Below are 11,924 nucleotides of genomic sequence, written 5' to 3' on the forward strand. Positions count from 1 at the left end.
TCCAATCGCCTCATACGCATGTGAGAGCTGGACAATGAATAAGGAAGACCGAAGAAGAGTTGATGCTTTTGAGTTGTGGTGCTGGCGAAGAATGCCGAAAAGTACCATGGACTGCTAAAAGAACTAACAGATCTGTCCCGGAGCAAGTGCAGCCAGAATGCTCCTTGGAAGCAAGAATGGCCAGACTTTGTCTCACCTATTTTGGTTATGTTGTAAGAAGGGACCATTCCCCGGAGAAGGATGTCATGCTTGGTAGGGTGGAGGGTCGACGAAAGAAGGGGAGGCCTTCAACGAGATGGACTGACATGGTGGCTGCGATGATGGACTCAAGTATAGCAGGGGTTGTGGGGCTGGCGCAGGATCGGGCAGTGTTTTGTTCTGCTGTGCATGGGGTCGCTATGAGTCAGAAATGACTTGACGGCACTTAACAACAACAAGAAGAAGACCGGGGAAATTACTGGGAGGAGGAGGAGGAGTTAATGTCAGAAATGATGGAGTGGCATGGTAGTTTGGACATTTGGGACATCTTTAACCTCCGCCTCATGGGGACCGGCCTCGTGCTGATCTTTCTAAGAGAAATTGCTCAAGCACATATTAAATCTTCAAACTACAAGAAACTGTGTGTTAAATCTTCCAAAATTTATTTAAAGTGACTGATGCCAGCCATACTTGGAGGTTTTTCATATATGTACTTGCCATATCCCTGTGTCCACTGATTAAAAGACTAAAAATTTGGTCCCAAAACCACCATGGGCAAAAAGAAAATTTTTCAACTTTACTCAGATGGTTGTTATTCTTAGGTGCCATCTCATGGTGACCCCATGTGACAGAGCAAAACTGCCCCAGAGGGTTCTTTGTGAGTGGATCATCAGGTCTTTCTACTGCTAAGCCACTGGGTGGGTTCAAAATGCCAACCTTTCAGTTAGTAGCCCAGTGCTTAATTGTTGCACCATCAGCAATACCCAATGCCACCAAGTCAACTTCAACTCACTGTGACCGACCACACAGGACAGAACAGAACGGCCCCAGATGGTTTTCAAGGCTGTAAATCTTTACAGAAGCCGAGTGCCCCATCTTTCTCCCATGGAGCAGATGAATTCAAACCACCAACCTTTTGGTTAGCAGCCATGCTCTTTAACCACCAAGGCTCCATACCACCAGGGCTCCTTGCCCCAAAGAGTGAATAGAACACAAAGCTGGCTGAGACTGGGTAGAACCTGATGTCTGTTTACTGTCCCAGATGAGTCATACTCCCATCATAAGTACCTATTCTAGGATGGTAACTGGCAAGTTATCCAACATCCTCTGGCATGAAAGACTGTTCCCTGCTAGGAGCCATTACTGGGAAAACCATCAATGCAATCCCTGTCATCTGGTAAAGCACACGGGGACCATAAAAGGCAGCTGTGTAGGGTAGGAAGGTTATTCCAGAGTCTGAACACCAAAAGCTAATGTTCTGTAATACAGTTCAGGCTTTCCCTTTATCCATGTCATCATAGTTTCTGGACTATGATGTCAATCATTGATCTAATTGAAAGGAAAAAAGGAGAAGAACATAGAGAAAACATTGGATAAAGGGCAATACCAATTTCATGGCTTTAAAATGAAAACTGATGAATTTCTGAGATAGCCTAAAGTTTAATTCAAGGCTCATTAACTTCCTCTATGTTCAGCTGAGTTTCCCATTTCATCACCACTGCCTGCCCAAAATCAATCAAGGCGAGTTAACTAACTGGCAGACAAGCAAGTCACATAGCTTCACGTGTCCTTAGGCACTTCCCAGATGGCTACAACAAATCAACATCTCCTATGGCTACAGAATAAACTCATCACACCCGGTATCACTTAACTGTTCTGAAATGGTTAGGGGAAAAAATACAAAATATTTTTCAAAATAATAAACCTAAGGAATATTAGCAAAATGGGAACTGGACAATCTGATTATTACTCACCCAACAGGGTTGACAAATCATGTGTTTTACTGAGCCTAACGATGCACACACTGTTAAGCTGTGGACAGAGACCACAATACCTTGCTTCTTCCAGCTGCTTCTCTCTTGCTTTCCTCTTGGCCTTCTTTCCCTGAGTATTAGCCAAGCGGGCTCTAGCTTCAGAAAGCATCTCAAGTTCATCTGCAAAAATACAGACACACACATGTACATTAAAAAAAAGTTATTCTCCAACAGAAGGTAAGTAAGTAAGACAGCGAGTTAAGTAAGGTAATTTTAACATTTTTCATATACTGTTAAATTATTTCTAAAGGTGCTAACAATCACTCTAATTCTCTAGTGTTTAAAATGAGAAGAAACATAAATATACTCATTATATGGCAGCATGATGGAAACAGATTGAGTTTTAAAGTCAGAGAAACCTAGGTTAAAAACCAGGCCCACCACTTGCTAGCCACGTGATCTAGCATAACTCATTCACCCTCCCTGACAATGTTTCATCACCTATAGAAAGGAAATAACAATTCATACTTCACAGGGCTGTTGAGAAGAACCAAGTAAAATTAAATCTGTATTTAAGTTTAAATATGTAAACAAATTTAAATATACAAAGTGTATCAAGTAGCTATAATAATAATTTTATCTCATTGTCATACACTAAATAGCACAGCACAAATTTCAAAATATTGTAAAAACTACTATCTGATTATGAGGGAATTGCTAATCTTCACTAAAATATATGTATCTTTTTTTCTCAAAACTATGTCTCCTCTCCAATACATTTTCCATGCTTTCTAGAGTAGAATTATGATTATTGTACTTCTAACCAATTTCTACACAAGGCTGAACAAAGGGATCACATGAGAACTTTTTAAAAAATTCAGATTCTAGGATGGCTCTCCAGACTTAGTGACTCACTATCTTCAGAGAAGCACTGGTAACTGTATTTTTAAAAGTTCTCTATGTGACAAACATGCAGCCAGCCTGGCCACAGTCCACATTTGGAAACCACTACTTTTAAACTTTTATGTTTTAAAAACTCAACAACTACTCATTGAGCGTGTCACAACAACCCTGTGAAGTAAGGTAGATATTATCCTCCATCTGGCATGTAAGGAAACCAAAGCTCAGAGAGATTACAGGACTTGCCTAAGGTTAAATAGCTAACGAGGGGACAGACATGGGTCTAAACTCCAGTGAGTCTCGATTCAGTGCCTCACGGAATCATCCTAAGTTTCCATCAGTCTTGTGGTGTTGCCTTCTCACACGGATTAAATGACCTGCCTAAAGTCAAAGAGGTAGGGAGTTAGAAGACTAGTTTCCAGTATCCTGACTTGTCTCTAACTGTGAAATGAGAATGAAAATATAGGATCCTCAAGAGCTCACATCTTAGCCTCCAGGCAATCTGCCCAATAGTATAGCACTGCTTAATTTATAAAATGAATTGAGGAAATAGAACGTAAAAGGGCAATGTCCAAAAAGACCAACTACTGAACAATAAAAAAAGACAATGGACATATGTGGAGAGAGATTCAGAATCACAAATGCTGATAGAATTGGGATTCTAAATGTCAGAGGAATTTAGAAATGAACTAAGAAAGTTAAACAGAGGCCTGAGGAGTTTAAGGTTACCAAAGAAATAAATTCCTCACAAGCATACATTACCCTCATCCATATCAATTGGGTCAGGCCGCGCTGGTTTTGTTTCTGGATTTGGATCTATTTCTCCAGGTTTAAGTTTTCTTGGATCATCTGTTGTTTCCTCTTCATTGTCTCGTTGGGCAGCTTTATCCCTAAAAAGAGCTCAGATTAGTCAGTCACACTATGGACATGATTTAGTCTAATAAATACAAGTTTCCTAGCTCTTTCACTCTTTTCTTCAAGAACCCAAAGAACAGGTATTAATAAAATAAAGCATTTACACTTTTACTTCATCTGAAAGAGACAGCATTAAAATTCTCTCTAGTTTGTGTTTCCACTCACTGTGAAATCAGATCCAAGCGGCCCCTTAATCAAAAATGCAGTAAAGCCAAACAAATTTTAAAAACTGTTAGTTAAGATTTTGGATTGAAATAAAATGAAATCTTTGACAACTTCAATCTTTTCTCCACTTATCATGATGTTGCTTATTGTCCAGTCGTGAGGATTTTGTTTTCTTTATATTAAGGTGTAAATCCATTGTTGTTGTTATGTGCCATCGAGTTGGACCCAACTCATAGCGACCACTTCTTGGGTTCCAACTGCCCAACTTTCCTTATGAGGAGTGCCTGGTGGGTTTGAACCACCAGCCTTTTGGTTAGCAGTCAAGTGCCTCAGGCACTATGCTACCAGAGCTTCTCACTGAAGGCTATAGTCTCTGATCTTCATCAGTAAGTAGTTCAAGTCTTCTTCACTTTCAGCAAGTAAGGTTGTATCATCTGCGTATTTCAGGTTGTTAATGAGTCTTTCTCTAACCTGATGCTGCATTCTTCCTTTTATAGTCCAGCTTCTTGGATATGTTCTACGTACAGAGTGAACAAGTATGGTCAAAGAATAAAACCCTGACATACACCTTTCCTAATTTTAAACCATGCAATCAATGCTCACAGAAGCAGCAGTCAAGTAATCAAACACCATACTGCACTGGACAAATCTGCTGCAAAAGTGTTTAAGAGCCAAGATGTCACTTTGAAGACTAAGGTGCACCTGACCAAGCTCATGGTATTTTCAATAGCCTCATACGCATGTGAGAGCAAGACAATGAATAAGGAAGACAGCAGAAGAACTGATGCTCAACTGTGGTATTGGTGAAGAATATCAAATGTACTGCTAGAAAAATGAACAAATCTCTCCTGGAGAAAAGTACAGCTGGAATGCTCCTTAAAAGCGAGACTGGCCAGACTTCGTCTCTTCCACTTTGGTCATGTTGTCAGAAGGGACTAATTCCTGGAGAATAGTATGCTGGATAAAGTGCAGGGTCAGAAAAAAAAGAGAAGACCCTCAGCAGGACAGACTGACACACTGGCTGCAGTGATGGGCTCAAGCACAGCAGTAACTGTAAGGATGGCAGAGGACTGGGCAACGTTTCATTCTGTTGTACAGCGGGTTGCTATGAGTCAGAACCAACTCGAGAGCACCCAACAACAATTAGTAAAGAACCAAAATGTTCCAATGGTTAACTTTCAACAGTGTGATTACAGGTGATTTTTATTTTCTCTTTTACTATCTTGTCCCCAGATTCTCTATGATGAACTTTTTTTTTTAAATTAGTCTTTAAATATTACTTAACAGAAGACATATTTTGATCAAACACATATGATTTGGAGTATATACTCCAAAAGCTTTAGCTCCTTTGGCTTTACTCAGATGTGTAATTAAATGGTTAAAGACAAGAAATGCTAAATGTTTATTCAATCTACTTCAGATGATATCCATACATTTTTATACTGTTTTTAGAGATTTACTTACAGAAGGAATTCATAATGTTCCAAGCACTGGGCAGCTGTTCTTCCAATGATTGGAGCAATGGTCCTCCACTGAGTTGGCATCAGCTTTGCCAAATGCAGGAGTTTTTCCTCTTCTTCCCTGGACCATTCTGTTTTCTTAATGCTTGGATCCAGCCATTCATACCTATTAAAAAGATGCCATTTTATACATTTTTGTATTTAAGTAAAACAACTACGTCATACTTTATTTTTCCCAATGCTTCATCTATCCACCTTTCTTCCAGTCTACCTGGCTGAATAAGGAACTGGCAAACAGGATATAACCTATACCAAACAGTGGGATAAGAGCTGAGTTCCATAAAAGAATTAGAAATCAGTACCATTTCTGGCTGAGGACCTTTTTCCTCTTTGGAGTCCAGTCTACATTCTGACCACTCTTTCCTCTCCCCAGGTGCCTAATGTCATTCCTGTACAGTCCAAAGTATGCTCCTAGCACACATCGTCAAGACTGGGGTCAGATCACTCATGGCAAAAACAAATGTAGTAAACAGCTTAATGTGCCCACTACCCTGTGATTTAAAAGGGATACAGGGATACCACAGGTGTAGTGCTGGCTTATGTTATGTTCTGGGACTGACAAATATACAATATTTCAACTGTATTATAAGGAAACTCAATTACTGTAAACCAGTACAGAAACAAATCAACCTTTATGTGTAATTTATGTCTTAGAAAAAGTTCTAAATCAACTTACAAACTTCTGAAACACAATCCATTTACAAGCTGGGACCCTATGACTTAAAAGATTTTATGTCTTTCAAAGTACTCACAAATACATTAACTCATTTGAGTGTCACATATCCATACGTTAAGGGCCACGTATTACTATGCCCAACTGGGAGAAAACAAGGATGGGAAGGAGATTAAAATAATGACTTCCCCAAGATCACATAAGAAGCAAGTGACAGCAAAGCCTAAAATCCAAATTCCCAACTCCCACTCCACATTCTCTGTTATATCACAATGCCTACTTTCTTTAGTAAAGTTCAGAGAACTGACATTTTTTCCTCATCATAATTAAGGTCACTTTCTGCTTTTTATTCACTAACTGGTACATACCATCTGGCTTTGCACTGTTTTGCTGATTTTCTATGCAGCAGCGAGGCAATCCTAGACCACTGGTTTTTCCCATATTTCATTACCGCTGCTTTCAGAATTTCATCCTAAAAGAAGTGTCAAAGAAATGGAATACATTTAATCACAAAACTCCAAATGAGAAAAGACAAAATTTAAATTAACTCCGACAAGGCTGCTGAAAAAAGGAACATGAACACCCACAAAGTCTAGGCTTTCCAAAAAAAAGTCCAAACACTTCATTTTCTATACTGTTAAACAGCAAACCAGAATCAGAAAAATGCAAGAAATTAAGGTGAAATTCACCAGAAGAACATCCCACCCTCCTTCACACACATTCTCAACTCCTATAACTGGCAGTGGGAATAGTCCAACCTGAGAAATGCTACTTGGTAGATTAAAATTACCCTCTAATGTGTGGTTGTCATGCTCTTCAAAAGAGAATAGCTTGTTCATGTATTCATTCATTGAAAACAAACATTTCCTGAACACTTACCTTGTACTGAGTCCTGTATAATTTCAGAAAACAATTAAATAGACTTCTCAGACCTCAAGAAGCAAATCAAGACTTTAGTGAATCCATTCTCCAATGCAAACTCTTGGCTCCTGCTCACCCATGACATTTTCTTTCCATTTCCTTAACCCTCATCATGACTCATGAATCCCTACCTCAATTCTAACCTAAGAATTAAGTATTTCTCCCCTAGCCCACCAGTCAACCCCCTCTCCAACCCTGCTCAGTTTCTTAGATACTATTTTAGCAGGGAGACACTAAGGACAATGAAGGCATGAATGAATGCACTTCGGTCATTTTACTTCTAGGCTTCTTTTTTCACATTGAACCTGAGTTTTATGCCTTGTGCTTGAACCACCCCAGTGTGGCCCCTCATCATCATCAGACACGAAAAAGACTGCAGACCACTGTATAGAAATTCTGCTATTATTTGATTTTGTACCTCTATCTCTCCCCTAGAAGTCATCTCTTCTCCAATTTAAACAGCCTGGTTCCCACAGTGCAAGCTATGAAACAAGACATTTTACTGCCTTCAGTTGGAACTTTGCTGCAGCACTGTTGTACTTAAACACATTTTCTAGTAACAACTCCCTCTCCTCACTTATAAACATGGTAAGGTTCCAAAGACCAAGTCGTTATACAAAAATCAGATTTACACAAAAAAGGATAACCACATCAGATCACAAAATGGAGGCTGACCATATCATTGCATAAAGGCCAAACCACTGAGAATCAAGGCCCAGCCAAGTTGACATATAACCTTAACCACCACAGCCCACAGCCTAGCACTGGAAAATAGTCAGTAGATTTTTCACTATTGTCATAAATGTGAAATGTCAGTTAACAAAACAGTTATGAGCCACGCATGGGATCACCATGTATCTGAATCAACTCCAGAGCAACTGCTTGAGCCCCCCTAGTTTCACTCAGCAAACATTGCCAAGCAACCTCCATCATATTGGTTAATGGCCAAAGTACTAGGGACACTAAGTCCTGGTCTTTGTCCTCTTGCCAAATTCTAAGTATTCAAAATGTGTTATCTTATTTAATCCTCAAGAGGTAGGTATTGTTGTTGTTGTTAGGTGCAGCAAGTGAAATTTTTGACTCATAGCTACCCCATGTAACAAAGCAGAATTCCCCTATATCATTGTCTAGGCTGACTGTAAGCTTTACAGGAGCAAATGGTCAAGTCTTTCTCACCCCGAGCTAATGGATAGGTTCAAACCACCAACCTTCTGGGTTAAATGCCATGCATCTTAAGTAGACTCCTTAATAGTTGCACCACCAGATCTCCCTAGGTATTATTATCACTGCTAGTTAAAGAAATGAGGAAAGTGAGTGGAACTCTGTGAGATTATGAAACTCTCCCAGCATCACACAGAAGTGATATGATGCTTGCAGAAGGTCAAAGCAAGCTAACAATGGACTAAAAAAGTGCAGTGGACCTATTGGGGATGCAACAAATTCTGGTATAAAAAGACAACAAAAAGTTTCTAGGTTGAGGTTTGAAGAATGGTTAGAAGGATATCAAAACCCAAAACTAAACCAAACCCACCCCACTGTCATCAAGTCAATTCCAATTCACAGCAACGCTATAGGACAGAGCAGAACTGCCATAGGGCTTCCGAGGCTACATATCTTCATGCAAGCAGACTACCTCATCTTTCTCCTGCAGAGCAGCTTGTTGTTGTTGTTGTTATGTGCCGTCGAGTCAAACCCGACTCATAGCGACCCCTCCTTGGGTTTCCGAGGCAGTATCACTACGGAAGTAGGATTGCCCAACCTTCCTTCCGAGGAGTGGCTGGTGGGTTTGAACCGCCAGCCGTCTGGTTAGCAGGCAAGTGTCTTAGCCGTTATGCTACCAGAGCTCCCGCAGAGCAGCTAGTAGGTTCAAATCACCCACCTTTTGGTTACCAGCTGAACACTTTAACCACTGCACCACAAGAACTCCTTGAAGGATGCCAAGCAGAATAATTCCAAGCCAAGGGCATAGCACATAAAAACAAAGAGCATGAGAAGACATGATATGCTCCAGAAAGAGATGAACTCAGCACACTCTGACTACAAATTGTACTAAAGTCCTATTTCTATTTTAGTCCTATACAGCTCTTTGCATGCAGAACTGCACATAGACCAAGAGACTGCTGTTCAAATAGAACAAAGGGATACTATGGAGTTTAAAATCACAAAAGGTATGCATCAGAGTTGTACCCTCTCACCCTATTTATTCACTCTGTGTGCTGAGCAAATAATCTAAGAAGCCACACTATGTAAAGAAGAGCATGGCATCGGGATTGGAGGAAGACTCATAAGCAACCTGTGACATGCAGATGACACAACCTCGCTTGCTGAAAGTGAAGACAACTTGAAGCACCTGATGAAGATCAAAGACTGTAGTATGGATTATACCTCAACATAAAGAAAACAAAAATCCTTACAAATGGACCAATACACAACATTATAATAAACAGAGAAAATGCAAAAGGTGTCAAAGATCTCATTTTACTTGGATCCACAATCAACACCCATGGAAGCAGCAGTCAAGAAATCAAACAATTCACTGCACTGGGCAAATGTGCTGCAAAAGACTCTTGAAAATGTTTAAAAAAAAAAAGATATCACTCTGAGGATTAAGGTGTGCATGAACCAAGTCACGGCATTTTCAATCACCCCGTATGTATGCAAAGCTAGACAATGAATAAGAAAGACAGAACTGATGCACTTGAATTATGGTGTTGGCAGAGAAGAGTGAATATACTATGGACTTCCATAAGAACGAACAAATGTCTTGGAAGAAGTACAGCCAGAATGCTTCTTAGAAGCAAGTCTGGGGAGACTTTGTCTAACATACTTTGGACTTATCGTCAGCAGGCACCAATTCCTGAAAGACACCATGCTTCGTAGAAGGTAAGCGAAAAAGAAGACAACCCTCTAGGAGATGGATTGACACAGTGGTTGCGGCAATTAGCTCAAACATAACGACGACTGTGAAGATGGTGCTGGACCAGGCAGTGTTTTGATCTGTTGTACACAGGGTCGCTATGAGTCAGAACCGACTGGACGGCACCTAACAACGACGACTGCTCTGCCTCGCCAATGTTATTATCCGCTACAGTTCTCGAAGTAAACAGACTGCTAAAAGCAGTCTGTCCTATTGGGCTTAGACCCAGACAAGGATGGAGTGACAGGAAGACAAGGACTAGATAGATCTTGGGATCTATCGGGACACAGGTTATGCTGTGGTAACAGATAACCAGAGGCGTAAACGGAATCCTTCAAACTGCTTCCCTTCTGCCAGGAAGTCAATGAAGAAACAAAGTTGTGGCCACAGCAATTCTTTATTTTGCCTCCTTTTGAGTATCAGAGGGAGGCACTGGTGTCCAGGTTGAGAGGAGATACTCCAGAAAACCAACTCTCACTGATGCCCTGCACCCTATCCACACAGGTTCCACCATGGAGAGGGGCCGCCTCCTAACTCAGCAAATGTTCAGTGAGGGCCTAACAAGTGCCTGGCAGTGAGCTCGGGATGGGCATTCGGGCAGTTTAATCACAGTCCTTGTCCTTCAGGCGCTCAGAAAACAAGGGAACTGGCACTTAGGAAAGGCGCAGATCCCACACAGGTCATCCTCCCAGCCGCCCCGACCTCCGCGCGCATGCGCAAAACCCACCATAGGGGGCGGAGGGCAGCGGACGGCGGGAAAAGGAAACTCACCTCGGTATTCCTCCACACGCCCCCCTTGATCATAATTCGAGGCATCTTGGTGGCGGGGTGTCTCGGCAAATCGCCGAGTTACGCTTCAGAGATGTAGTAACGGCCCTGCAGCCACGGGACCGAAAGCGGTCACTTCCTCCAAACGCGACCTTCTGCTTTGAATAGATCTGCGCAGGCGCAAAGTGGGAAAAAAAAAAAAAATTAAAAAAAAGGCCAGACTAGCAAGTATCGCGAGATCTCGGGTGGCTGAAATGAGAGAAGTGTCTTAAACTCCAGTGTGGGAAGACTGACGGAAAATCATAAAACCACTTTAGCCAAAGTGCTCTACGCCGCACGCGTGTCCGGGACAGGTTGGCGGAAACCGCGGCTCTCGCGAGACACTAGCGGTGGCGTTTGGAAGGAACCGTAGCGGTGACGTCACCGAGTGGCAGGGGAATGGGACGTCTAGCGTGTTGAGTGAGGTTCACCACAGTTCATCAGAGGAAGGCTTTGTTAGTTTGGCACTTTATCAGGACTTAATAATTGGAATTTATTCAGAGACTGTTCAGACAATGGCTTAAGTATCAGTTTCCTAATCTAAGGAACAGAGATAGTAATTGTACCAACTTCAGAGTTGTCCTAAGGAGTAAATGAGGTAGTAAAAAAAAACTAAGGAGTAAATGAGGTAAACCTAGCACAGTACCAGATACACAGTAAACAAAAAAAAACCACAAACCTGTTGCCATCAACACATTTACAACTCAGGGAAAACCCATGTGTTATAGAGCATTTTCTAGGCTGAAATCTTTAAGGAAGCAGATGGCTATGCCTGTCTTCTGCGGAGCTGCTGAGTGGGTTCAAAGTGGCAACCTTTAGATTAACTGAAAACAACAAACAAACCCACTGCTAACAAGTGTCTTCCAAATCATAGGACAGTCTAGAACTGCGCCATAGGATTTCCAAGGCTGTAAATCTTTACAGAAGTAGACTGCTTCATCCTTCTCCCACAGAGCTCAAACCACTGACGTTTTGGTTAAGCAGCCCAATACTTTAACCACTAAGCCACCAGAGTTCCTTTTAGATTAGAATCCTTTTAGATTGAATTCAGACCATTTGTCTTAGGTTAATAGTTGAACACAAACCATTTGCATCACCCAGGGACCTCTAATGCATGTTGTTATTAGGTGCTGTCAAGTTGGTTCCAACTCACA

The 11,924-nt window shown here is 41.3% G+C and overlaps 1 protein-coding gene across 1 annotated transcript in view; it reads right to left on the bottom strand.

The window, feature by feature from the left end:
* Positions 1 to 10,779, bottom strand: part of CDC5L (cell division cycle 5 like) — a 66,587-nt gene extending 55,808 nt beyond the window's left edge. Inside the window, exons 1-5 of the mRNA XM_007936182.2 lie at positions 10,735 to 10,779; positions 6,494 to 6,597; positions 5,397 to 5,558; positions 3,615 to 3,742; positions 2,033 to 2,132 (exon numbers count right to left, since the gene is read on the bottom strand). Of these exons, the coding sequence (XP_007934373.1) occupies positions 2,033 to 2,132; positions 3,615 to 3,742; positions 5,397 to 5,558; positions 6,494 to 6,597; positions 10,735 to 10,779 (539 nt within the window). The remainder of the gene's footprint in view (positions 1 to 2,032; positions 2,133 to 3,614; positions 3,743 to 5,396; positions 5,559 to 6,493; positions 6,598 to 10,734) is intronic.
* Between the last annotated feature and the right edge of the window lie 1,145 nt (positions 10,780 to 11,924).

This window comes from Orycteropus afer, unplaced genomic scaffold (assembly GCF_000298275.1).
Source record: "Orycteropus afer afer isolate SDZICR_OR568_19922 unplaced genomic scaffold, OryAfe1.0 scaffold00034, whole genome shotgun sequence".
NCBI lineage: Eukaryota > Metazoa > Chordata > Mammalia > Tubulidentata > Orycteropodidae > Orycteropus > Orycteropus afer.